General features: G+C 45.1%; 1 protein-coding gene and 1 long non-coding RNA gene across 28 annotated transcripts in view; one reads left to right on the top strand and one right to left on the bottom strand.

The window, feature by feature from the left end:
• The window catches only part of LOC121494882, a 364,318-nt gene extending 355,024 nt beyond the window's left edge, over nucleotides 1-9,294 (bottom strand). For 21 of the 25 annotated variants that reach the window (XR_005988905.1, XR_005988897.1, XR_005988893.1 and 18 more), the window contains exon 1: nucleotides 8,351-9,294. This is a non-coding gene — a long non-coding RNA (uncharacterized LOC121494882). Of the gene's footprint in view, nucleotides 1-4,168; nucleotides 4,286-4,485; nucleotides 5,000-8,350 lie in introns of those variants that run through there. The other 4 variants (XR_005988902.1, XR_005988895.1, XR_005988901.1 and 1 more) reach the window with 2 other exon arrangements.
• The window catches only part of ADAMTS9 (ADAM metallopeptidase with thrombospondin type 1 motif 9), a 161,590-nt gene continuing 138,542 nt past the window's right edge, over nucleotides 4,876-27,923 (top strand). For all 3 annotated transcript variants that reach the window (XM_041761923.1, XM_041761924.1, XM_041761922.1), the window contains exons 1-3: nucleotides 4,876-5,805; nucleotides 6,692-7,083; nucleotides 12,442-12,604. In XM_041761923.1, the coding sequence (XP_041617857.1) occupies nucleotides 5,691-5,805; nucleotides 6,692-7,083; nucleotides 12,442-12,604 (670 nt within the window). In that variant the 5' untranslated portion in view covers nucleotides 4,876-5,690. The remainder of the gene's footprint in view (nucleotides 5,806-6,691; nucleotides 7,084-12,441; nucleotides 12,605-27,923) is intronic.

Genomic DNA, 27,923 nt, shown 5'->3' with positions numbered 1-27,923 from the left:
ATGTTTCTACACAGTCACTTGTGATGTCAATGTCTTGCATTTCCATTGGCCAGCTTATCTCTCCCTAGTGACTAATGTCAATCATCAGTCCTCTGGGATACAATTTTCATGAAAAATCAGCCAAAGAGGTCTTCCACTTAACCTACAATAACGTACAATTCCAGTAAACCCTGGGAGAAGAAAATGCGGTAAAAATTGTCTGTTAACTCTAGGTGACCTCCAAAAGCTCTGCTTCTTTTCCAGCAAACTTTTGTGATGGGCCAGTTTACTAAAGAATCCACTTTTCTCCTTGAACTCAAGTAACTCTATATTCCTATTCATAAAACTATTATCTAAACTGCACATGTATATGTATTTGTATAAAATAAAGAATATACTTACTCATTCAGTAAATATTTGAGCACCTACTACGTACCAGATTTGTTGTAGGTGCCAAGGAAAAAGTTGTGAAATAATCAGTGAAATAGCTAAGATGATTATCATGAAATACTCAGCATAAGAAAAGGAAGTTAGAGAGCCAAAGAAAAATTATACATAGGATGGAAAGTTGAGGCAACTCTCCACATGATATTAGCCAACCTCTCCCAAACCAAATCCTGAAAACCCAGCCATGCTTTTGATCAGTCCTTTATTCATTATATATGATAGTGATGATCAACTTGGACTAAACTGCTGAGACAGAATTTGAATCCTTTTACTAATTAAGGGACCTTTGTCAAATTATTTCACCACTTTAGACCTTGCTATCATTATGCATAAAATGAAATTACTAACACTACCTGCCTCATAAAGCTGTTATAAGAATTAAATGCAGACCATTTTTACATGGTCTGGCCCATGGTAAAAACAACATCATGATGATGATGATGATTCAGACAAAAGATTTGGATCTGAATTATTTAGATAGTTCACTCCATTGTTCTATGCTATGATTGCAAATGGCTTCCTAAGATTTTTAAAGCCTTGTTTACAGATATAAATTCAAAGGCAAGATAATACACTTGAGAAAGGATGAAGAGACTCTCGCTGAGGTTGAGAAATTGAGAAACCTAGGTTCTTGGTCACATGATGAGGTCACCAAGAGAAACTTGGGATTTTTCTTTCCTGTCAGCGCTTGTGGAGATGACTGGGTTATATCAGGAACAATTTTAAAGAAGAGTAAACAGAGTTCATCTTTTAAAGTCAAGTCCTAGGGGATCCCTGGGTGGCTCAGCGGTTTGGCGCCTGCCTTCGGCCCAGGGCATGATCCTGGAGTCCTGGGATCAACTCCTGTATCAGGCTCCCTGCATGGAGCCTGCTTCTCTCCCTGCCTGTGTCTCTGCCTCTCTATCTGTGTCTCTCAGGAATAAATAAATAAAATCTTTCAAATAAATAAATAAATAAATAAATAAATAAATAAATAAATAAATTCCTAGAAAGGAAGCTAAGGAGAGAAAATACACAGAGGAGACTTCTGTCCCTACATATAAATAGTTTCTTTATTGTCAGCTTACTTTTATCAGGAGGGTTTAAAGTGAAAGAGGGAAAATTGTTTAATAGAAAATATTGAAAAGTGCTATTTTTTTTACCCTTTATAAGCTTTATTTTCTTATTGACATAAAATTCACATATAATAATAGTTTCAGGTATACAATATAATGCTTTGACATATGTAGATATTGTGAAATGATGCCCCAGTAAGTCTAGTTAATATCCATCCCCACCCATAGTTACAATTCTTTTGCTTGTGATGACTTTTAAGATTCCCTCCCCGGAACTTTCAAATGTACAATACAATACTGTTAACTATGGTTATTGTGTTACATTACATTCCAAGACTTATTTATCTTTTAACTGGAGCTTTTTACCTTTTGACTACCTTCTCTCATTTTACTCACCACCTACCCCCACCTCGGGCAACCACTAATCTATTCTCTGTATCTATGAGTTCAGTTTTTTGGAGTTTTTTTAGATTCCACATGTAAGTGAGATCAGATGGCATTTGTCTTTCTCTGTCTGACTTATTTCACTTCACAAAATGCCCTCAAGGTTCTTTCACATTGCCACAAGCTTTCCTGCTTTTTTAATGGCTGAATAATATTCCATTATATATGTACCACTATTACATTATCCATTCATCCACTCATGCACACTTATGTTGCTTCCATGCCTTGGCTATTGGTAGTAATACTGCAGTAAGCATGGGGATACAGATAACTTTTCAGGTTAGGGTTTTGTGTCCTTCAGATAAATACCCAGAAATGGAACAGCTTGATCCCGTGGTAATTCTATTTTTAATTTTTTAAAGAAACTGTTCTTACTGTGTTTCATCCCTGTCCTAATTTACATGCCCACTAACAGTGCACAGAGGTTCCATTTTTTTTTCATATCCTCACCAAATGCGTTATTTCTTGTCTTTTAAATAATCGCCATTTTAACAGGTGTGAGGTGATACCTCATGTGGTTTTGATTTGCATTTCCCTGATGCTTAGTGATGTTGAGCATCTTTTCATGTACCTGCTGGCCATCTGTATATCTTATTTTTTTAAGACTATATTTATGTATTCATAAGAGACACAGAGGGAGAGGCAAGCTCCCCACAGGGAGCCTGATGCAGGACTTGATCCCAAAATCCCGGGATCACACCCTGAGCCAAAGGCAGACACTCAACCATTGAGCCACCAAGGTGCCCTCACCTAACTGTATATAAAAGTGTCTTTTCAGATCTTCCGACCATTTTTTAATTGATTTTTTTTTTTTTTTGCTACTGGGTTGTATTGAGCTCTTTATGTATTCTAGATATTAACCCCTTATCCAGTATATATGATTTGCAAATATTTTCTCCCATTACATAGGTTGCCTCTTCACTTTGTTGATAAGCCCTTTGCTTGCAGAAGCTTTTTAGTTTAATGTAGTCCCACTTGTTTATTTTTGCTTTTGTTGCCTTTGCTTTTGGCATCATATCCAGCATGTCATTGCCAAGACCAACATCAAGGAGTTTTACGATTTCAGGTCTTAACACTCAAGTCTTTAATCCCTTTTGAGCTGATTTTTATGGATGGTGTAAGATAAGCTACCAGTTTTATTCTTTTGCATGTGGCTGTCCAGTTTTCCAAGCATTGTTATCGAACAGATTGTCCTTTCTCCACTGTATAATCTAGGTTCTTGGCTATAACTCAATTGACCATATACATGGGTTTATTCCTGGCCTCTCTTTTCCGTTCATTTATGTATCTGTAAAAGTACTATATTTTAGTAATTTTACAGTAAAAGTTCTAGAATACTTTCCATCAGAATCAACTAATAGTTTGTTCTTGTGATATTTTTTCCATTCCTTGCTAAGTTTGCAATGCCCAGATACTGTGATGGTGAGGAATTTTATCATGTAATGAAAATATAGTGTTTTAGAGAGCATGTGTTTTAGTATATTATTTTGAAGCTTTAAGAAAAAGATCTAATCATCATCCTTTAAAAATTTTTGCCCTTGAGACACCTGGGTGGCTCAGCGGTTGAGCATCTGCCTTTGGCTCAGGCCATGATCCCCGGGTCCCAGGATAGAGTCCCACATCAGGCTCCTTGTAGGGAGCCTGCTTCTCCCTCTGCCTATGTCTCTGCCTCTCTCTATGTGTCTCTCAGGAATAAACAAATAAAATCTTAAAATATAAAAATAAAAAATAAAAATCTTTGCCCTTTACAAGTGTTTCTGTTTCCCCATCTTTATACTGTTTATACTCATTATAAATCCCAGTAATACAATTAGACAATGGCACCATTGGTCCATTTGGGTTAACAACTTTTTTTAGGAATTAACTTTTTTTTTTTAGGAATTACCAAGTCATTTCCTCTACCCCAAGAAATATATGCATTAACATTTCAAGAGATGGGAACACTTCACGCATATTGGTATTTGGTCCCTGGTGTTGGTAATCTTTGGTATTTCCAATCCAGAGTGCAAGCCTACTAAGTAAAGAAAATTCCAGTGCTGGGACACTTGACCAAATATACATTTGTCCTATCTTTTACTTTAATGGCCATTTCCTTTCTCTTGAAATTAGTGAAATTAGCACACCCTACCTTCTTCCTGAGGGCTGGTCAAGGAAAAAGTACTTTTGAACCACCCAGGTTTAAACAATTCTCTTTCTCCCTACCCCCTCCTCCCTCCCATTCTCCCTCCCTCCCTCTCACTCACACGTGCTCACACACAGCCTCCAAGCTCTGGCTTGTCTAACTTCCAAATTTGCATCCCAAAGCCGCGGTAGGTGTAGCTTGAAGCATCAGCTTTGAGCTTCTCACTCCAAGCATCTCTCTGGCGAAAAGGAAGGAGAAGTGATTGAGAAAACCTTCCCGGGACTGGTCCCCCTCGCCCCCACGCTGTCGTCCCCACCCCCGCCCGGGCCCACGACTGTCCCCTAGCACCCCACCCTCACTCCCCTCTCCCCCATATCTCTGAACTCCGTCTGGGCACCAAAGTCCCCGCCCCCCTCGCTGCCCAGAGCAGTTCTTAACCTTTTTTGGGCTGGGGACCTATGAAAAGCTCTGGCATTTCGCGGGATGGGGACAGAGGTTGAGGGAAGAACACAGCTTGACAGCTCTGCGAAACTCTCAAAAGACTGTGCATCTGCAACGCACGGGCTGAGAACCCCCATCTCTAAAACTCTGGACTTGGGGACGACCCAATGGAGATCGGAGCTCAGACGCTCCACATGCCGTCCCTAGTGAGAAACCGTAGGAGGGGAAGGCGCTCCGGCACTGGGCCACTTTCACTTGCAAGAAACCAAAAGAAGGGGCGAGACCCGGGCAGAAAGAAAGTTATAAAGGAGGAGGGGGAGGCGGAGGGAGGAGAGGAGAGGAGAGGGGGCTGCTGAAGAGACCAGGGGACAGAAGAGAGGAGAGAGAAGGGGGGGGGGAGAGAGCGAGGAAGCAGGGGCACAGTGGGAGAACGGGGTGCCGAGGCGGGGCGGCCAGGGCGCGGAGAGGAGGCGAAGAGCGAGAAAGGGCAGAGGGAGGGGCTCCCGGGAGGCGAGAGACGGAAACTGAGAGCGCCGGGAGCGCGAGAGAACTTTCTACGCTTTCCCTCCGCGGGGCAGGGGGCCTCTGCAGAGGCGAGCTCCTCGGGGTGGCGGGGAGCGCGAGCGGCCGGCCCCGAGCTCCCCGAGCGAGCTCCCCGAGCTCCCCGGGCTCCGAGGCCGGCTGCAGGGCTCGCACGGGCCGCCGAGGAGGGGACTCGGTCTGCAAGGAGGCGGTCCCCGCTCGCTCCGCTTTCTCCTCCCCTCTCCTCCCAGAGGCGGGCACCCGGGGTATTTGAGCGGCGGAGGACCCGCGGCCCCCCCGCCTCCGCCCCCCTAGCCCCCCATTCAAGAAGCCGCTCCGCTATCCCCGCCAGCACAGGGCGCCCGGCGCGCCTCGGAGCGCACGTTCCGCGCCTTCTCCCGCGGGCTCCCTGGACATTATGCGGCCGAGCAGCCGAGCCCCAGTCCTCCTGCGGCTCCTCCTGCGGCCCGAGCGGCTCAGCTCTCGGCAGGCGGCGGCGTTGCTCAGCCGAGCGCAGACGGGACCCTCGCGGCGAGACCTCAGCGACTCCTAAAGTCAAAAGTTGGCGGCGGGCGCCGGGTTCCGCGCGCTCCCCGCGGCCGCTGCCTCGCGTCGCCGCCGCAGCCAAGCCGGGCAGGAGGGAGGGGGGTGGGAGCCACGGGGGAGGGGTGGGGAGCACCATGCAGTTTGTATCCTGGGCCACACTGCTAACGTTCCTGGTGCGGGACCTGGCCGAGATGGGGAGCCCAGACGCCGCGGCGGCCGTGCGCAAGGACAGGCTGCACCCGAGGCAAGGTAACGAGGCTCCGGCCACCGCAACCCCTCCGCGCCAGCCGCCGCCTCCCCAGCCTCAGCGCCCGGCAGCGGGCACCCCGCGGCGGAGGCCTCCCGCGCTCTCTCCCTCCTTTTCCTAGAAAGAATTATCTCCGGCTTTGCAGCCGCTCCCTTCTCTGGGTCATTCCCAGCCAATTTCTAGAGAGAGCCGCTGGAGAACACACTCAGTCTCCTCCAGCAGCAGCCCCCCCACCCCTCGGCTCCTAGTTCGCTCTCCCCTCCACTCCCCACTCCATGCCCCAAACTAGAGTTACTTAGTAACGGGGGTGGGGGGGGGTGGGGGGGGCGTAGCAGATAGTGGCATGTTTCATTTTATTCGGGGCATTTGTCAGGATCTGAAATTATGTTATTTTCTGACTTATTGTCTGATTGCTAATTGTGCGTGCTCAGAGTCTGGCACAGTGTCTGGCCTTTCCTTTCCTGGCGCATAGTAGGTGCTCTGCGAATATTTATGCATGGGCTGAGGGTGAAGGCGTGGACTCAAATGGGCAAAAAAATAAATAAAATAAAATAAAGCCAGAAAAATAACCCGGGACAAAGCCCCCTTCATTTTATTTTATTTTATTTTATTTTATTTTTAAGATTTTATTTATTTATTCATGGGAGATACAGAGAGAGAGAGAGACAGGCAGAGACACAGGCAGAGGGAGAAGCAGGCTCCATGCAGGGAACCCGATGTGGGACTCGATCCCGGGGCTCCAGGATCACGTCCTGGGCCAAAGGTTCTGCTAAACCGCTGAGCCACCCGGGCTGCCCAGCCCCCTTCATTTTAAATTAAAACTTGCAGAAAACTGGTTTGCGGAAAGTGGAATTGTTGGTTCATGTGTCCCTGCTTTTTCCCCTGCAGTGAAATTATTAGAGACCCTGAGCGAATACGAAATCGCGTCTCCCATCCGAGTGAACGCTCTCGGAGAGCCCTTTTACACGAACGTGCACTTCAAAAGAAGGCGACGGAGCATTAACTCTGCCTCTGACCCCTGGCCTGCCTTCGGTTCCTCCTCTACCTCTTCCCAGGAGCATTACCGCCTCTCTGCCTTCGGCCAGCAATTTCTATTTAATCTCTCCGCCCACGCCGGATTTATCGCTCCCATGTTCACTGTCACTCTCCTCGGGACGCCCGGGGAGAATCAGACGAAGTTTTATTCCGAGGAGGAAGCGGAACTCAAGCACTGCTTCTACAAAGGCCATGTCAATACCAAGTCTGAGCACACAGCGGTCATCAGCCTCTGCTCGGGAATGGTGAGTCGGAGTCGGTGCGCGCCCTCTCCCCACCCCTCCCGGCCCGCCTCCTCACCCGTCTCTGGAAGGCTTAACTAATTGCTCTCGAGCCTAAGACCCTCACTGCGCCGAGTTTCCACTCTGGCTTTAAATATCCGCTAGAAACTGGTTTGCATCCTGAGGCTTGGGTGACAAGCCCCGTGCGCGCGTGCTTACACCGGCGAGGAGCGCACGCATCCGTCCCCCCCGCCCCCGGGGGGGGTGGTGGTGGTGGTTCTGCAAGTCTCCGAGCTTTCTGGAGCCCGAACTCGGCTCCGCTGCGCTTTGCCCCACGCTAGCAGGCGGCTGGCAAGTCGGTTTCCAAACTCGGAGACTCGTCCTTCCTTGCAGCAAACCCTGCTGCCCGGGAGCGGAGCCGCTGAGCGCAGGGAGGACCCGGCTCCTTATTGGCGAGTCTGGAGTCAGGGGTGTGGGCTGAGGATCCCCAGCCTCGGGTGTGGGGAGTTCCTTCTGTGTGCCGTGGAGGGCGGTGCGTAATCTAGAGTCCCGGCGATTTCTTTGGGCCTTTTTTCACGCGCCAGGAGCCCTGAGGCTGAACTGGAGTGACGGGCAACAGGTCCGTCCCAGGAACGGAAGGGTGGGCCGAGGGCCCCGGGGGCGGGGAGGAGGGCGGAGCCTCCCCCGGACGCTTTGAATTAGGGTGGAAACTGGGAGTGGGGGTGTGGCGCAGTCCGACTCTGCACCCTGCTGGCGGGGTGGCCCCAAGAAACACAAATCGTGGGAGAGAGCCTGGAGAGAAGCTGCCCAGACGAGGTTTCGGTCCTTCTGGGTTATCTGAGAGAATCGCCAAACGGAGCCCAGCGCACACGTTTTCCCGGAGAGGGAGGGCAAGAAGGCGCGGACTGGCCGCCTCCCTGCCCCGCGAAATACGCACTTGGCAGGTTTTCCGAGCCGGTACCTCGACACCCCCCCCCCACTCCTGACAGCCCCATTTCCCCGCCCGCTCTCCAGGTGGTCCCACATGGCATCCGCTTTTATCCCCGCCCCCCCCCACCGCCCCCCACGACATTTGAAGACCTGATCTGAAGTTCTGGCCGGTGCCAAAGTGGTCCTTCACTTTCCCAAACGATGTGCGTGCCTGCCACGCGCGTGTGACGCAGAAGCTTTCCCGGGTCGGTTCCCCAGCGCACCGCGCCGTGCGCACTGCGCCCCGGAGATGCGTCTGCTCCTCGCCCCGAGGACCCACATTCCCGCGCCCCCTTGCCTAAGGGGGAGCACGGATACTTACCCCGGGGCGCTCGGCTGCCCCTTCCGCGCGCGCTGTCGTTGCTGGATCCAGTGTCCCGGGCCCGGCTGTCGCATCCTTCTCCACCGCTCTTCGGAAGGGTCGGGTGGGGAGCGAGACAAGCCTGAAGCCTGGGATGGGGAAGGTTTTAGCCTGCTGGGGTACGGGAATGGAGATGAGCCCCCTCCAGCCCCCAGCAAAGCGCCCGGAGCTGCGGCCGGTGGTGGAGCTTGTTTGGGGGTGGGCGGAGACGGCAGTTTGACGCACGGGGGGGTAAGGGGGTGCTGCCGTGAGTCATCGCTGCCCCAAGACCTAGGGCCAAAGCGCAGGAATCCTTTCATTCCTCAAGAGGTTATGAGCAGGGTGGGCATAAGTCAGACACTGGAACCCAGGTCATCAGAGAGCCCTTAGATCCGAAGATTCCAGAACCCCAATTCCAGAACTTTACGGATGGGGCAGAGACAGTTACGGTACATAAAGTTTGTAAACAACCTTTACTCCTCCTCCCTGCCCGCCTCCACACCCCGCTGAGTGGCCGCAGCAGTTATATAAATACTTCCCTGCCCAGGACCTTAATTTCAATTGGCAATTTGAGGTGGTAACTCACACGTGGATCTTCAAGTGGCAGCTCTCTTAGGGAACCGAGGGCCAGGATTTCAGAAATGATTGTATCGACCGATCGTGATAACTCCCTTTATATTGCATTTCATTTGCAATCCGCCTCTTTAGGGAGGGAAAGGTCCGGAATACAAAGATAAATGCAGTGGGCGTTTCTAATCTTCAGCGCTTAATCTAGCCCCAAACCCCTCATCCCTTTGTCTTCCTTCTGGAATTTATCTTTCCTCCCCAGACTTCCCATTACCATTTCTATACCAGGAGTGTCATGATGTTCCTAGTGGCCCACCCAGAAAATCTTTCACTCTTTACAGTGCATCTAACAATGCCAATCTACCCCTGGCCCCCCTACTCACCCCACCAATCAGTGATCATTTTCCCCGAATTCCATCTTCGATGTGTCTCTCTGAACAAGCTCTACCCCAATTCTAGACCTCTTTACTTCTCTGCTTGTCCATCATTTAGTACTGTTGTCTAAGAAATATTTCCAACTGGCTTCTCCTCCTCCAGTCTTTCTGCTCTAATCCATGCCACACACCGGGAACAGATTAAGGATGGGCAGGTGCAAGATCCCACTACTCCTCTGTTCACTCACTCTACAGCGCCTCCCTGCTTCTTGAACGACTGCAGGCTTCTTCATCTGACAGTTCAGTCACTCATAATGGTGCCTTGTCACACCTTGCATCCACATGCCAGGCTCTTCTCTCAGGCTTTCCCTCCACCAGTCCTGTGTATCAATCTGCTCTTGCTCTTTTCTCTGAACTTCCCTCCTATCCCAGTCCTACCTCATTGCCTTTGGGCCTTTGCGTTTACTTGGTCATCTCCCTCAGCATCACAGGCTCTAATCCTACCCCTCTTCTAAAGTGTAATTTACAGGGTCACCTGGGTGGCTCAGTCAGGAAGCGGCTGCTTTCCGTTCAGGTCATGATCTCAGGGTCCTGGGATCAAGCCCCCCCCCCCCCATCAGGCTCTGCTCATCAAGGAGCCTGCTTCTCCCTCTTCCCTTTGCCTGCTGCTCTCTCTGCTTGTATGCTTGCTCTCTCTCTCTCTGTCAAATAAATAAAATCTTAAAAAAAAAAAGTGTAACTTATATAGTTTCTTTCCCAGGAAACCTTGTCCTTTAGACTGCTCTCATTTCTCCCTCTCCACCTTCACAGACACTTGTCTGTATCTTTCTTACGATGCTTTGCATGCTCTCCCTTTGATTGTAGTTCTTGGTACACGTGATCTATCCCTCCCCTTGGCAGCAGGGTCAGCATCAGTGCATTTCCCTCCTACCTTGCAGCCTTGTGTATTGTAGGTACTTAGTACCTATGTTTGAACTGATGGTCACTTGAATCAAGAAAGGATGACTCTTTGATCAAACATTCATCAAACATGTCTTCTGTGAATCGACAACAAAATGAATCTGATATACAGAGAACATATATTGGACGCCTATCACACACCTTGCACTGTGATGAGTACTTTTTTGTGTGCATTATCTCACCCCCTCCAAATCCTTACCACAGACCAGTCCTCAAAAGAAACCATTTTACAGATGAAGGAAACTGAGGCTTGGAAAGTGGGAGGCTTGCTCAAGGTCTCCTGGCTAGTAAGCGGTAGAGTTGGGCTTTCCTCTCTGTCTTTGCAACCCATGTTCCTAACTGTGGGCAGGAGACTGAATCTTTAGGAATACTAAAGAGACTTTTGAAGTTCTTTTTTTGAAAAGATACTGGACTAAGGTGAGGAAATCTGAGTTCTAGATTCAGTATTGGCACTATTCAACTGATTCTGTATCACTGAAGAGGGACTTTGGACAAGTCACTTCTTCCCTCTGGGCCTTACTTTCCCCTTTTACCAATTAAAGGTGCCAGGTCACCACCAGATGAGCTCCCAGGTTCTTTCCCAGTATTTATGGCCTATCCCTGGTAGATTTCACATGTTGTAGTGAACTTTTGTTCTGTGCTCAGAGAAGACCAGAGTTGTATACTTAAAACAGAGAGAGGTGCCTGTGTGAGAACGCCTTAAACCACTTCTCTGGAAACCAGCTCTGGTTAGTCTAACTACACCAGAACTGTCTTCTCTTTAAGCCAGGGGCTCATGAATTACGTGGAAGTCTATTTTAAAAATATAGATTCTAGACCTCATCATTGAAAATTCCAGATCTGCGGATATGGAGATATCTTTAAAACACAATGAGATCTATGGGGTAATGCCATAGATCTCATTGTGTTTTAAAGTCCCCAGGCAATTTTGAAGTTTAGTTAGGTTTGGAAACCCCAGTGTTTCAGCCTAGTACTTCCCAAACTTTATCGTGCATAAGAATACCTTGGAGTGCTCATTAAAATTCCAACTCCTGGGCCCTACCCCCAGAGATTTTGATTCAGTCCATCAAATTTAGGGTGGAGTGGGATTATTTGAATTTCTAACAAACTCCTAAGTGTTGCTGATAGTAGTATTACTGGCATTCAAGGCCGGTTATTTCCACTGTGTCTTGGGGAGGGTAGAAGCACTCTGCTTCCCCCCCCCCCCCCAACCGAGGATCTTGATTTCTTCTTTTAAAGACTGCCCACTGATGGAATGGGCAACTTTTTAGTGCTCTTAGATGTGTGGTTTGGGTGGTTCCACCTTGAAGCATCGTTTACTATTTGCTTAACTTGTGGGGATGTGGAAAGGGGAGAAGGCCTTATGCTTTTCAAAGTGTTTTAACACATCCTATCCTGGTGGTTAGAGGCAAACACAGCAACACAAAAAAGGCACTAAGGTGTTCTAATCCTTTACAAAATGTCACTTTGCTAAGCATTTTCCACCCATTATCTCATTTAGTCTGCACAAGAAGCCTTTACAAGAAGTACTTTTATCCCCAGTTAACAAACAAGGAAGCCAAAGCTCAGAGCAGTTAAGGAATTTGCCCAACATGGGTGGATAAGTGGCTGGGGCTAAGACTGGAACCCAAGGCAGCCCCCATTCCAAGCCTTGCACCCCTTCACTCCTGGATACTGCAAAGGGATGGGATGTGGAGAGACTCTTGTGCCAGTGTCACAGGTGACATCACCTGGGGTGCCTGGAGTCAGTATATGCTTTCTGAATTTGAATTAGTGATGATAAGGCTCCCATGGGTCAGCTTTTCCCTCTGGAGCTCACATTTTTCCCTCTGCAGCTCACACCACATTTCCAGGCTATCTTAACACACAGACTCTCTTGCCACAGCCTATGAAAGTATGATTAGAATTTGGGCACCAGGGAAGGATTTCCCAGAGACAGATTTGCATAGCAGGTGCAATAAACTACAGTCAAATCAAGAAGGTACTGACCTGGAGATTGAAAATAAACCACTTCTCTGAATATGTGGGCGGTGAGTTCAGTTTTGGCAGCCCTCATGGGGGGAAAGGATTGGGAGAAGTGCCTCCCAATGCCTACTTGGCAATGTTCCATTTTTCCCCCCTCCCTGTGGTCAAGTTCTATCAAATCGACCTCTCATCTCTCTTCATTTGTAGCTGGGCACATTCCGGTCCCACGATGGGGATTACTTTATTGAACCACTGTTGTCCATCGATGAACAAGAAGATGAAGAGGAACAGAACAAACCACACATTGTCTATCGGCACAGCACCCTACACAGAGAGCCCTCAGCAGGAAGGCGTGCATGTGACACCCCAGGTATTTACTTCTTGCTCAAGCCAAGTCCCCAGCTCTGTGAGATGGGGCAGTGGCAGTACTACAGAGATGTACCTGTTTCACAAGCTGCAAAGTGCTACCGTTTACGTGGTCTGTTATTCAGTCTTCAAGCAACGTAGGTATTCCCAATCGCTCAAATGTGGAAAGCACAGAGAGGTTTAGTAGCTTGTCCAAGGTTGCACAGCTAATAACCAATAAAGCCCCAGTATGCACTCCTCTCGCTCCAAGCTCACTGTGGGCAAAGCTACCTCTTGGTGAAGTTGCTGATTTTTAGGATTCAGCTCTAGTAATGTCTTCAGACTATCATAGCCATATCCTCAATCGGCAATGGCTTGTATTCCCTGAGTGTCTTGATATTTTCTATTTATTTGGGATTTTTTTTTTCTCATCATGTAGGGTTATAAAAAAGTGAAAAGGCCTTGTAAATGGAACTCAGAAAACTTGTATGTTCATTGGAATTTTTCCTGTCAACTTCAGTTTTAGCTGTTGTTCTAGGGCTTCAGGAAATAGAGGACATGAAGTGGGGACTACGCAACACGTTTCAGGCAAATGCATCTTTGCCCACCCCTGGCTTTCCTTCCCTGCTGGACACGTTCCTTGAGGCTTTGTGCTGACATGTCTGGCTATTGTCAGGGCTGTGTCATTCTGGGCACCTCGGAAAGCTCATGCTTGTGTATGTTTCTCAGTCTACAGCCTTGAGGCAACCTTCCACCGTCTTTCAAGCCTGGTTACTTTCTCTCTGATGATGGCTTGTCACTAGAAATTGTCCCTCCATCTGGTCCTGCTTTAGGATGTTTGTTAAAATACCTTTTTAAAAAAATTTCTGAACTTTCTGTTTCTAAAATTGTCCTCCTGATTCTTTATTTTTAAAAGTTCCTTCTCCAAATTAAATAACTTCCCAGGTTCTTTCTGGCATCTTCCAAATAAGACCAGAATTCCAGACCAGCAGAGGGTTTCCTAAAATGCTTCCCAAGTGATCACTTGTTTTATCTTATATCAGTCTTATATCAGTATCAGGTTCTTCTGCCTTGACAGACTGCGGTATCCTCTTTCCTCCTGGAATTATTTCTAAATAATAAAAGGTAACATTGACTGCTTATAACCTGGAATAGCCAAGTCATAGGGTGTAGCATTGTAGCCCATCTAGTGCTGTATTCCGCTTACCAGGGCGAAATGGAATACAACTGAAATAGGATGTCAGTTAGACTCACTAATGAGCTAGGGGGTGAGATAGGGGCCCTGAGGGAGCAGTGTACTCAGAAACAGTAGTCCCAGCAGCTTGCAGAGCGCCAAGCCTGCCACCTACCAGTAAGTGCAATAGCAAGACATGTATCACATTTTTTGGACTGTGCTAGTAAGAACATTGTCCTTTCCTTCCTGACTTCCCAAATCTGAATTAGCAAATGCTTATTTTATGTATGGGGACAAACCTGTATATAGCATGTGATAGAAGGGAAAAATGTCATGGCTCTCTTTCTACCTTAGTAATGTATATTCAGTTGAATATATATTAATATATATTCAACTAGTACGTTCATTGATCAGTTTATTAAACAACAGCACTTTGTGACATTCTTCTGTCCTAAAATGGCAGCAAACCAACTTAAAAAAAAAAACTGCCAGTTATTAAGGTCCTATTCTATATTGGCAATGTGCAAAGCACTTCACCTGCATGACTTCACTGAATCCTTACCACAACCTGGTCAGGTGGGTACCACTCCTACCCCCATTGCACGTGGCAGGGGAGCAGAGATGAAGCCCCTTGCCACAGACCTCGCAGCTACTCCATAATGACAGCCCCTGGCCCTCTTCTTCCATGATCCATTTTCTCTATACAGGTGTGCTCTGTGTGTGTGTGTGTGTGTGTGTGTGTGTGTGTGTGTGTGTGTTGCATGTGACAGAGAGAGAGAAGTCATAGTACTCTCCTTCAAAAAGTCCTTAAAAATATTTAATTACATTAAGTCAATGGACATTTGATTTTCTGGGCTAGAGGACGAGCCATTGTCAAGTCCTGTTAAAAATACAAAGAAGAGGGACTCTGAAAAGGTGAAGGTGGAGGACAACAGAAGATGCCATAATTTTTCAAAGAAGTTATTTGGGTTCATGTACTTCTTGGTATTGAGGCCTTTATGTGCCACCTTTGAAATCACTGGTGCCAACTTTCAGTTTTCCTTCAGTGTGTCCTTGCCAGTGACCAGTATGGCGGCCCTTCCTTCATCCCATGTGATGAAGCAGGAGCCCAGCAGTCTTGATTGGCTCTTCCAAAGGTTGCTGCTGGACTCCGCCACTCTGGTTTCTCTCTTCCAGCTGCTTCTGCACCCCTTGTTTGAATACAGATGCAGGAGGCTCAGAACAGTTGGAAAGAACTTTGGAATATGGCACAGTTCACCAGCAGCCATTACAGGGATGGACCAGCAGGTCACGGAAACATCCAAAACCAGGTAGCTTGTGCACAGGGAGTGAAAGTAGGTGGGCGGTGGGAGAAGTCCCTCTGACCAGAGCAGAACATGTCTTCTACAAATACTAATCCATTCAGCTTCAGAGATTTCCACCAGAGCAGTTGTTGGTAGGAAGGGTAAACTTTAGAAGTATCCTGGGAGCTTCATACAAATGCAGGTTCTTTAAAACACAGACACACACACACACACACACACACACACACATACACACACACCCTCTCTCTCAGGCCAGTGAGAAGGAGCAAGAATCGTGGGTTCACTGAGTGTTCCACGTGACCCAGAAGTTCAGCTAAATGTGAGAGTCCCTGCTAATGTGGGATTTAAGGCAATAACCACTCTCCATGGCTTGCTGCCTGCTTTGCCCTGGACTTGGCATTCTTCGCCCCTGCTCTCTATGTCTTATAGGATGACAGAAGGTTTTCTGGAGGAAACTGGTAGTTAGCTCTAGGCCAACGGGCTAATTCTGTACAGATGAGCATACTATAGTCCTGGGATGTTAAGTTACTTATTTCTAGGAGTGATCACCTCTATATTCATTAGGAACCCATTGGAATTTAAGATTGCCCTAGCCTCAGAGCTGGCCCCTGGAAGTCCCCTGCTGAGTTGGGTGTATATAACCCTTTAATTGCTGGATAATGGGATCCTGCCCAGCGCTAGGCACTATGGCTTTACGCTGTTACCTACAGATGGATTGTGAGTCTTGCTCATTTCTAATTCTTGATGTATGTCTGATTATCAAAACAGATTCTGAGATAACTCATATTAAGATGACATGTGCATAAGGAGTCTTATATAGCGAAAATAGCATGTGTTTAGAAGGGAGTCAACAACTTAATTTATTCATCTGTGTGTGCATTCAGCCATAGCGTATATCCTGACTCCTCTGTGCCATGAGGATAAAACCAGGAACCGTCTTTATTCCAGTCAGCTGGGTCACCTCAAGCACATTTGGAGCATAAAGTAAGAATAACACATACCTTTCAAGGGTGTAGTTAGGGCTAAATGAGTGTGAAATAATGAAAGCTCCCAGGACAGTGTTTAGCAGATGGTAGACAATCACTGGATGGGAGATTAAAAAGGAGAGTCATGAAAATAGAAATTGAAACAACACAGCAAGGAGAGGAAAATTCAAAATGCCAAAAACCCAAAGCTAATCAGGTTCCTGTGCTGAGCTTAGATCTTCGTAACCAGGTCATAAAGGGCTTATGGGACTTGCCCAAGGTCAGTCTGCCAGCAAATGGTGGGGCTGAGAGCCCCGACTCTTTGTTTATTCTCTCTCTGCGTAATGCAGCATTTTAAAAATTTATTCCTCGCAAGTTTCTCTTAGCCCAGTGGCTGCCCTTCCTACAGTGTCTCTGTTTGGTCATCATTGGTTATGACTGTGTGTGTACATTTGAGCCAATTGAGTGTATCTGCATTTATTTGTGATTTTCATCCTGTTTGTGAGTTCCTCAGGATTCAGGATGGGGTGTGGGGCATCTTCTCTTTCCTGTGACATGCCCTTGTTACTGCTGTGTCCCCTATACAAGTGGGTAGAGTTCATTGAGCTGCCTGCCTGCCTGCCTGCGTGCCCCACACACCAGGGGGCCGAGTGGCAGGCTGGGGTGGGGTGGGGGAGCCCTTCAGCAGTTTATTGCTTTTATAAGCCACCTCCTGCCAATCCTTCACATTGCATTTCCAGATGAAACCCCGAGTTCTGTCTCACAGATACTCTTTGACCCTGAATTTTGCACAGGAGCATTTAGTTGTTCTTATCAGTGAGATAGACGCACTTCCTGGTAGGTGAGAGAGAGAAAGGCACAGGGGGGAAAGGACAACAGGAGGCTGTTTTGTTTGTCTGGGCCTAAAAGGCAGTGTTTTTCCATTACTAGAATGCCTCTCTTGCCCTCTCATCTCAGCAAGGCCTGATTTTTTTTTTTTTTTTTAAGGCATTTAAGAATTATAAAAAAAAAAAAAAAGGCATTTAAGAATTATATACTTGTTGACCTGTCGATGCCACTTCTAAGGAAATAATTGGACGATTGTGTAAAGGTGTCTCTGTGAGAATATTCAGTATGGTGTTGTTTATTATAGCAAAAGGCTGGAAACAACCCAAGTGTCCTTCAGTAGGAGGATACACCAATAATTTATGAGGGATACATTTGATGGATTCCTATGTAGCCATCAAAAATGATCATACAGATTTATGTTAATACTGACATGTTTCATATATATATAGTGAGCAAGCAAGTGATAAACAAGTATGTATAGTATGATCTCATTTTTTTAAAGATTTTATTTATTTACTTAAGAGAGAGGAAGAGAGAGTGGGAGCATAAGCAAACGGGAGAGGCAGAGGGAGAGGGAGAAGTGGCTTCCCACTGAGCAGGGCTCAATCCCAGGGCTCTGGGGATCATGACCGGATATGATACCAGTGTATAGTGGGACACATGTATATAAGGAAAAAATATGAAGCAACATATATAGAAATATTAAAAAGGGATTATTTCTGGATGGCAGGAACATAAGCAACATTTATCTTTTTATTTTATATTCTTATATTTTTGCCACAATTTTATAATAGTTTCACAATCAGAAAATCCACTTAAAAAGAAATGGAGGTACTGGCATGCAATTATTTTGTAAGCCCCATAGCATTTGTGACTGAGGACCAACAGCCAAGCCATGATCCCATGATTTTTTTTTTTCTTTGAATGAGACAGTCTCCATAACCAGATAGATAAAAATCCTGCCTTGTATCTGCTTCTTTGGGATACTGAGTCTGATCAACACTGAGGCTCTATCACAACCCTGCTAAATTGCCCTGTGCCTATTGGACTGACCCTGGGAGTACCGTGGTTTAGTCTCCATTAGGCACTGGAACCTCTGAACTAGAATGTACTGTCACTTGTTGGTTGGACTCCCAAGGGTACAATCAAAAAGGTTGGAAAATACAAGGTGATAATTAAAGACACCTTTGTTAGGATCTTATGTGCATTTGGGATCACTGTGCAACACACTTTCCATGCATTTTCATTTATAGTCCCTTCTTAATATCTACCTACTACAGAGTAGATATTATTATCCTTATTTTACATTTGAGAAAATTGTAGCTGTGAGAAGCTGAACAACTTGTTCAAAGTCACACAGCTAGTAGGAAGTGGGCCTGACACTTGAACCCAGCTCTAACTCCAGTGTGCCACCCTGTGGGCCTCACTCCATTGAAAATACAAATGGAAGCCTCCATTTAGAAAATCCCTTTTCACTTGAGTTTTCAGAGTATCTTTGACTTTCATTTGAGTCCCTAGATGATACCAGCAATTACTCATATTTGTTGAGTACATATTATGTGCAGGCACTGTTCCAAGTGATGTACATGGATTGTATATTTTAATCCTGACCTCCCCCTGCATTTTGCCATCTGCAGAACAGTCCATCACCTAGGCTTGCCTGAGGACACAAACCTCAAAAACATACCAATGTCCATAACCCTTTTGTCCTGGTCTACGTAGAGGGTTTTGTTTTGTTTTGTTTTGTTTTGTTTTCCCTGTGCATTGTTGATTCATTTACAGTCAGATATGAACTACTTTCCCTGGCAGGATTTTTAATATGCTTGCCTACAATTTCATTGGATTGGAGAATGCCTGCCTGATGTCCGGAATTCCCACCAAGACTCTAATGACTCATTGAGAGTTTAGCTTCCAGCGTGCCTCTGTTGGAGAGTATACTTGTTACACATTAACCTCTGGGATCCCATTAATAGTTTAGCATAGATTAGCTGATTAGATTAGTGGCCGGGATAGATGGGCCCAAATGGAGTGAGAGACAGAATGAAGGACAGACCTCTAAGTGGGGAGCTGTAAGTAAACAATTCTGGGACAGCTGGAGGGTTCCAGGCTATGACAGAAGCTTTGGCCACCCTCACAGTCCTGCCTGGGCTTGAGCAGGTCAGTGTTGTTGGCTAATGAGTTACTTCTCTGAGAAGCCAGCCTGCCTACCCCTTCCCACCCATACCCATTCTGCATCTTCCTATCCTTTCCTTTAGCTGTTCAGCCTGTGGACACAAGAACAGGCAACATTTAAGGAGCCATGTGCTGGGGCAGTGTGAAAGGCCCATGGTGGGTTATTTTGTTGACCCCTGCAACAGCTCAAATAATTGGAGGATGCGCCAACTATTCCCATCTACAAATAAGAAAGCTGAATTCGGAGAGGTGAATGAACATATCCACAGTGTGTAAGGGAGAGAACTGGCTCTCACACCCAGGGCTGATTTGAATCTTTATTTTTTTTCTTTTCTTTTCTCTTTTCTTTTCTTATTTTATTTTATTTTTAGAATTATTTATTTATTAATGAGAGAGGCAGAGAGAGGCAGAGACATGGGTAGAGGGAGAAGCAGGCTCCCTGTGAAGTGCCTGATGTGGGACTCCATCCCTAAACCTTCAGATCATGACCTGAGCTGAAGGCAGAGGCTCAACCCCTGAGCCACCCAGGTGTCCCAAGATTTGAATCTTTAAAGATAGTTTCCCCGACTTGGGGTTTATTGTTTTGGCTTCATTTCCTGTCTCTGACCCCTTGTTGTCCCTCATCAGTCTTTATACCTTTTTTTTCTCTTTTTTTATTGTCTTTGGTGACTGTATCTAATAGATAGATAGTCAATATAAGTAACTCCTAGAAGATTCCTGTCTTGAATAATTAAATTCTTGAGCCTGTTTCCTTAGTTTTGCCTTCTTTGTGGCATTTACAAAAATATATATATATATATATATATATATATATATATATATATATATATATATTGCTTTTCTAAAACAGCAGCATTAATAGTGTAATACTCCAGCAAAATAAATGTTAGTGGAAAAGAAACTTCTGATACAGGAACTGTTTTTTTTTTTCTTATATTTGTGCTTATTTATTTGTTTAACAGTCTTTCATCATGTCTTCAAAAAAGCATGCTAATAACATCTTGAAGCACATGGATGTAAGTAGAGGCAACAGTAAAATGAACCACCATAAAGACACCATCTACACTTAATGATAGCAAAGACTTTCCCACGTTTGCTTTCTATTTTTGCCTTTTTTGCTGGAGTATTTTAAAATAAACCCAGGTATCATGACGTTCATTTCCTGTCTAAAGACTCCTGAATACATCTCTGAAAAATGAGGGTATTTTCTTATGTGACTGTAATGTAAATATGCCATGCTGAGCAAAACCAGCGATAATTGCCCCCGTATAACCTACACAGTACATATGTTAAAATTATCCAAGCTTGGGCAGCCCGGGTGGCTCAGCGGTTTAGCACCGCCTTCAGCCCAGGGCATGATCCTGGAGACCCGGGATTGAGTCCCACGTCGGGCTCCCTGCATGGAGCCTGCTTCTCCCTCTGCCTGTGTCTCTGCCTCTCTCTGTGTCTCTCATGAATAAATAAGTAAAATCTTAAAAAAAAAATTATCCAAGCTGTCCCTGCAAAGCCTTCTTAAAGGTCATTTATGTAGCTTGTGATCTAAACATATTCCGCACCTACTCATTGCAGTTGGCTATTCTGTCTCTGAAGTAACTTTTCACTTGGTTGCCAGTGTCATCTTTGTTCAATTGCTATTTTCCTTCCCCTTTAGGTTTGCTCCCCACTGTGGTTTTTCTCCCTTTCCACTTCTTTTACTCACCCATTCATCTTTATCATTATAAGGTTAGGTCACATTTTCAGCCATTTGGAGGGACAGCATCAGCCCTAAACCCAGAGCAGGTATCAAGAACAAAGCCACCAGGAATGAGCCACTTAATCAGAGTAATTTCATTGAGCACAAAAGGACAGCATGGTTAGGTTGTATTTTGACATTTTATCTGGAGTACCTTGATTGATATCCCTCTGTCTTTTTTCTTTTCTTTCTGTTTTCTTTCTTTCTTTCTTTCTTTCTTTCTTTCTTTCTTTCTTTCTTTCTTTCTTTTTCTTTCTTTCTTCCTTTCTTCCTTCCTTCCTTTCTTTCTTTCTTTCTTTCTTTCTTTCTTTCTTTCTATCTTTCTGTTTCTTTTCTTTTCTTTCTTTCTCTCTCTCTCTCTCTCTCTCCTTCTCATTCTCTTTCTCTCTTTCTCTCTCCTATCAATAGAAAGATTGTCAATGTACAGTATTTGCTAAAACTGCCTTATTCCTGGACTTCACTCACCTGTGTTTTGAAGCCCATGAGAGTCAGTCTGAAGTTGGGACTTGTAAAGTGGCAAGTTAGATTTGGACCTGGAGTTAGCACCCCTGGATGTATGATGTGCTTTCCTGCCTCCTCCTCCCTTGAGCACTGTTTGGTAAGCTTCTGGATCCAGAGACAGTAAGAGGGCTTATTGCCTTGCACCCCAAACCAGGGCTTTTCTACATCAGCTGTCATCAATTATGGTTGTCTCTATCATTTAGTGTCAGAAACCTGTTGTCTGTTGAGGAAAAAGGGTCATATAATGCTTGCCAATTTGTTTATCTTTGCAGTAAGCCCCTGAAACCAGTTATGATGCCCATCCCCTCTAAAGAAGGGATGTAAGAGACTGCAGAAGTGTTTGGTCAGGGCCTGAGGGAATTTGGTCAGGTGTGCAGACTCAACAGAGGCAGGGATATTTGCGGTTCATAGGATTTGTCACCTGAGGGGGCCATCTTTTTGAAGTAGGGCATTGTTGAACCTCTTGGTTCTCTTCATACAAGGGAATAATCCACTTGTTTAATTAAGGGCTATTTTATCATGCCACTGTGATATAAATTTTCTAACTTTGTATCTGCCCAAGGTAGGTTCTTTACAATAGAATCATTATGGGAGCCATTTATGGGTGACCCAAGCCTGTTTATGTATAAACTAGACTTCTTTCTTTAAAAAAAAAAAAGATTTTATTTATTTATTCATGAGAGACACACAGAGAGAGTCAGAGACATAGGCATTGGGAAAAGCAGCCTCCCTATGAGGAACCTGATGCAGAACTTGATTCTAGGACCCCAGAATCATGACCTGAGCCAAAGGCATACGCTCAACCACTGAGCCAGATCTGGTGTCCCTGAACCAGATCTTTCTGCATAGGCATTCTGTACAACTGAAAATCAATAAGTATAAAGCATTTTGAATGTCACAAAAAGGAGCTTAAGGGAATACAAGATATGATGCTTTGTGTGTATGTGGGTGGTGGACTTTGAGAAGGTGCGCCTTCAAGCCAAGGGCAAATGTTGGTTAAATGCTTCCATGTTTATTGATCCCTGGACATTAGAATCAGAGCCAGGTGTTGAAAATGCTTGGCCTCAGAATTTTTCTGCAATGATTTTACTTACTTATTTATTTCTTTATAAATCTATTAACTTTCCATTAATATTTTCTAGCATTTTCTTTCCATTTTCCTACAAGGTATAATTTATATGCAGCAAGCACTCATGCTTTCTGATACACAGCTCTGTAAGTTTTGGTATATGCTTATAGTCATGTGACTATCATCACAACTAAGATTGAGAACCACTCCTGGTGTCCTTGGTAGTCAACCACCTGTTTTTTTTTTTTATTTTATTCATTTATTCATGAGAGACACACACACAGAGAGAGAGAGAGAGAGAGAGAGAGAGAGAGAGGTGGAGAAGCAGGCTCCATGCAGGGAGTGCGATGTGGGTCTCGATCCTGGTTCTCCAGGATCAGGCCCTGGACTGAAGGCGGCGCTAAACCACTGAGCCACCCAGGCTGCCCCAACCACCTGTTTTTATTTTCTCTGGTTTGGGCTTTCCCAGAAGCCCATATAAATAGAATCATAAAGTCTAGAGCATTTAAGAATTATCCATTCTGTTGCCTTTGTCAGGAATCTGTCTTTTTTTTTATTTCTGAGTAGTGCTCCATTGTATGGGTAGACAACACTCTGTTTATTCATTCTCCAGTTGAGGAACAATATTTTGGCAGCTACAAGTGAAGCCACTATAAACATTTGCATACAGATTTTGGAATGAACATAAGTTTGTTTGTTTGTTAACTGAGTAAATACCAATAAGTGAGATTGCTAGTTTATGTGGTAAATGTTATGTTTAATTTTATAAGAAATTGCCCATTTACTTTTCAAAGTGGCTGTACCATTTTGTAGTCCTGTCAGCAGGGTATAAAAGTGCCAGTTCCTCCTGGTATTGCTAGTATTTTGTATGTTTTTGTTTTTTAAGTTTAGCCATTCTAACAGGTGTGTGATGCTATCTAATTTGCATCTCCCTAATGACTAATGATGTGAATATCTCTTCATATGCTTTATTTGCTATCCATGTATCTTGGGTGAAGTGTCTGAGCAAATCTATTACCCATTAAAAAAATTGGAATGTTTATTTTCTTATTATTGAAGTTTGAGAGTACTTTATATATTCTGGATACAAGCCCTTTATCAGATATGTAGTTTGCAACTGTTTCCTCCAAGTCTGTGGCTTGTCTTTTCATTCTGTTAATTTGCACACACTTATTTCATACATGGCTTCCCTGATTTATTACACATATTTCGTGCACCATGGCTGTCATGCTGTCATGGGATGGTGTCACAGGAAAACAGCAGGGATTGCAGCATGAATTTGTCCAAGACAGGTGCAGAGAGATGGGCTAAGAGAGGCTGAATTTGGACTTGTTATTCAAAGCCATTTTCTGTGCCAAAAGAAAAGGGATGTTGCTGTTGTTCTGTTTCTGATTAGTATCTAGAAACACAGTTTTTAATTTCAAGCTTGTGCAGTTTATGGTGGGAATGTACTTTGTTGGTTCATGGGTGAAAAGAGTTAGAGAGGAAGCCCCAGATATGTAAGAGTAACTGTTCTTTTGCACATGCGTGTGCACAGGGAGAGAAAGCCTGAGGGTAGTAAGAGGCAGATATAGACAGTAGTGTGAGATTCAGCCCTGTATGACCTCATACTCCTGCGGGAAGTGGAATGGGACACATGACCCCATGAGTCCCAAGTTCCTCTTCTATGCTTTGGGGGCAATATATGGCTTTTCCAAAGGTGACTGGTTATGCTCTATTTTTTTTTCTTTTAAGCCAGTTTCCAAATTCTCATATTTGATGCTATTCCACTGTAACAAGTTAGATTAGAGAGAATGGGAATGGTTTTTAGCAACTATTATTCATTTCAGCAGTGAATAACCGAGGTGCACACCATACACCTCCCTTCACATTACTGAACAGCAGCTGCCACAGATGTCTTTCCTGTGGGTCCCTGTCTGTTGTGGAGTGTTCTGTCTCCTTTTACCCTCCCACCCTGCCCACTGTTTGGTTATTTCTTTGATACCCTCTTTAAGAGTGACAGTGACCTAGAAAGGAGACTCTGGTGGGTTTGACCCATTGTGAATCTTAGGACTTCATTTGCCAACATTATTTCCTTTTATCTGATAAAAAATAAGCACTCACAAATTTCTAATCCTGGAAAGAACTTTAGAGAGACCTTCTTTTCTAATTCTTCTTCTTATGGATCAGAGGATCATGGCTCATCATCTTGTGCTAGGGCGAATGAAAAAAGTGGGCTCTGAATGCAGGCCTCTTACTTCCCAGGCCTGTGTTCTTTCCAAGCTGCAAATCAAGGAAAGGCTATCCATGGAAGCAGTGATGATGTCTCAAAGTACAACTCATATGAGATTGGGAAGTACCACCAGATTTCTTTTGTGTGTAAAGATAATTAAGAATAAACTAGTGAATGGTGGATATTTGTCCTTTCTAATGGCTGAGTAATATCCATTCATCTGTCAATGGACATCAAGACTCCTTCCACAGTTTGGCTCTTGTGGACATTGCTGCTATAAAAAAATATATTAAAAACAAACAAACAAAAACAATATTGATGTAGATACTGACAGATGGTTCATCTTGCAAACAGACTATATAAACTTATGATATCAATAAATACAGTACAGTACTTAAAATAAAAAGAATATACTAGTGAGATCCTTTTAAGAAACTATTTCAATGCCATAGAGAAAGATATCAGGCTTTTCATTCATTTAGGGGATTAAAGTCATCACAGCAGCAGCTGAAATTAAAGTAACAAAATATCTGGGCTGGGCCAGGGTGCTGCAGGATGGTGGCCTGTGGCTGGGGAGCATTCCCAGGGGGTTCCAATATATAATCAGATTATAATATATCCCTGTGACCTGTCATTTCCATGGTGGCTGAGGCATGGACCCGAGGACGGGAAAGGACCTGTACTGCAGGCAGTGGTTTGTAAACTAGTCCTCAGTGGCCGTGTAAGCTAGGAGACAGGTATCAAAGGAATGTGGGAGATAGGCTCCCTAGGAGTTGCTTCGGAGGCTTTTTAAAGAGCTCCAGCGCCAACTGCTCTTTAATCTCTGATAGGGGAGTGATACCTCCGACCTCCCACAGGCACCACATTGAGCCTGGGGCCACCTACAGCTGCAGTGAAGTGTCAGATAGCACAGCAGCAAGCCTTGGGGCCTCTTGATTTCAGCAGCCTGAAGGGGTGCTCAGCCTGGGTCACGAGGGCACTGCAGCCAATGCCCCTAAAGGGTTTTTTGCCCCAGCCCTGTTTCCTGACTTTTCGTGTATGAAGTCCTTTCATCCTCCCCACCACCCTATCAGGGAGAAACTATCATTATCCCCATTTCACAGATGAGGAAATTGAGGCAGAAAGAACTTAAATGACTTGCCTGAAGTCACTCAGATGGAATGAAGGAGCAACTGGGATTTCAGCACAGGTCCCTCTGAGTCCCAAGCCCATATTTACCTGGAATAAGTGTGTTGGATCCAGTATTCACTCTGGAAACACCTAGAATGAACTGTCCTAGGTGGTGGCTAGCAGTCCCAGGTGGCTCCTGAGCCTTCAAAATGGGGCTAGTGCCATGTGTTGAAATGAGAATATTCTAGATATATTGGGTTAAATAGAAACTTTTATTAAAATTAATTTCATCTGTTCCTCTTGGTGTTTTTAAAAGGTGCTACTGGAAATTTTTAACTTCCACGTGTGGCTCACATTTTATTTCTTCTCGGAAGTGTCACAAGGGGGCCTGAGAGGCGGCCATGGAAAGCAGGCTGCAGGTAGTGCAGGGTGGCCGGCTGGGGGCAACTGGCACCGCACTGCCAGAAAGGCCAACCTCCCCTTACTGCTAAGAGATGGAATGGATCAAAACCAGCATTTCCAGAAGAGTATATTGCAGAATGTTAATAGCAAGACCAAACAGTCTCTTAGTGAAATGCAGGCCTGGATACGTTCAGCATATTACACTACCTCAAATAGATATTCCTTAAAGATTTTCTCAGATTACTTCAGGTGTGCCTCAATTTGAAATGGACATAAAAGCCCCCACCATATTGGGTTGCTCTGAGGAGTTATCTAGTTAATCCACATGTAAGTGCTTAGAGAGCACCTGCCACCGAGGAACCCACTCATCAAACTTCAGCCAGTGTTATTATGATGATAGCCCTTTTTTACTGTTTTAGTTGAGTGGGATGCAAGTTGTTGAATGAGAGAGGGGAAGCAAGGCCTTTGGGTATAGTGCCTGAGTCAGCAAATCTGACTCCCCACTTGGCTAGAGGCACCCACTCTCTGGGAGATGGTGGGATGATCTTTAGACATGCCTCCCACCACCTTGACCCACAGCCCATCTCAGCTTCTTGAACTCTACCAGAAGCTTCTGAAGTGTTTTCTTCCAGTGGCATCTCCTTTTCCTCCCCACCCTCAGAAGGAAAGCCCCCCAATATACTTCTCTCCATCTCATTATCTTTCTAGGACTGGGTCAGTTCCTACCACTTGCCCTGTAAACCAGCCAAGAGCCCCTAATTATGTGTTTAAACAAACGTACACTGGTTTCTTTCCTGCAAGACTTCTTGGAGTTCTTAAAATGCTAATGAGCATGGACAAAGTCCCAGATGTAAATGCTTTACGTAATATTTTGCAAACTTACATTATTTGTCTTTGGAAATACGTTCTGGGACTAATGTTCCATAAACCACTCTCAGGGAAACATCGTTTATAAACGTCCTGGCCAGCTAAAAGGAGTCTCAGCAAAATCTCTTCCACCACTGCCTTTTGCACATATTCCCTGCTTGTACTGAGCATGGAGTGTCACTAGATCCGGGACATGCCATTTGTTTTTTCCCCAAAGCTCACCCCGTGTACAGAGAAATGGGTTTGGGGGCACGATCCCTGTATCTAGGGACTCTTGTTTTTAAAGCGAGCAAGTTGAGGACCCTGAGAACAATTGAACATTCGTGAGTTTTCATTCTTATAAGACAGTTTCCCCCCTAGCTCCTTCCCCACCCATTTGCTGGAAATTCATTGTTCTTTATTATTAGAACATTCATTGGTTTTATGGCTGTTTTTGTTTTCATGTTTTACCCCCTCTCCCCCCGCACAACACACACACACTGTGCTTGTTTATCCTTCTTCCTCTGTTCCCAGTACATTGCTTTTTCTCTCCTACAGAATCCCTGTCTGAAGGCTTCATTAACTCTCTGAACTACCTGATTCATGCAGATCTTAGATCTGCCTAGAACAAAGGCAGCCAGGGGAGCTGCCATCGGCCTCTACTTTTTGTTCCCTGTATGTCATCAGCTGTTGGAGCCATTGAGGTGGAAGTGTTTGTGGCATTTGTTCAGATCCAGTTCCATCTCAGGCTGTGTCTGTGTCCCTGTCAATCTGCATGTGCTGTCCCTGGCCTGTGGGAGTTCCATGGGGGCAGGAACTGGGTCTTCATCCCGTAGCTCTCTTCCCTACCTTCTTCCCTTTCTAAAATAGCATTGTTTGACTTAAGCACCTTAATATCAACCTCCTAGTTCCCAAAGAGGGCATATATGGCACACGACTAGTGAAGAGATAACAACTAAGTCATCACGATCAGATCACCGTAAATATTGGATGGATCCTTACCGTGTGCTGTGCTTTGTGCTAAGTGTA

The sequence above is a fragment of the Vulpes lagopus genome, chromosome 7, assembly GCF_018345385.1.
Source record: "Vulpes lagopus strain Blue_001 chromosome 7, ASM1834538v1, whole genome shotgun sequence".
NCBI classification, from domain to species: Eukaryota; Metazoa; Chordata; class Mammalia; order Carnivora; family Canidae; genus Vulpes; species Vulpes lagopus.
Note: the sequence above shows the minus strand (reverse complement) of the source record. Positions and strands in the feature narration are given on the sequence as shown.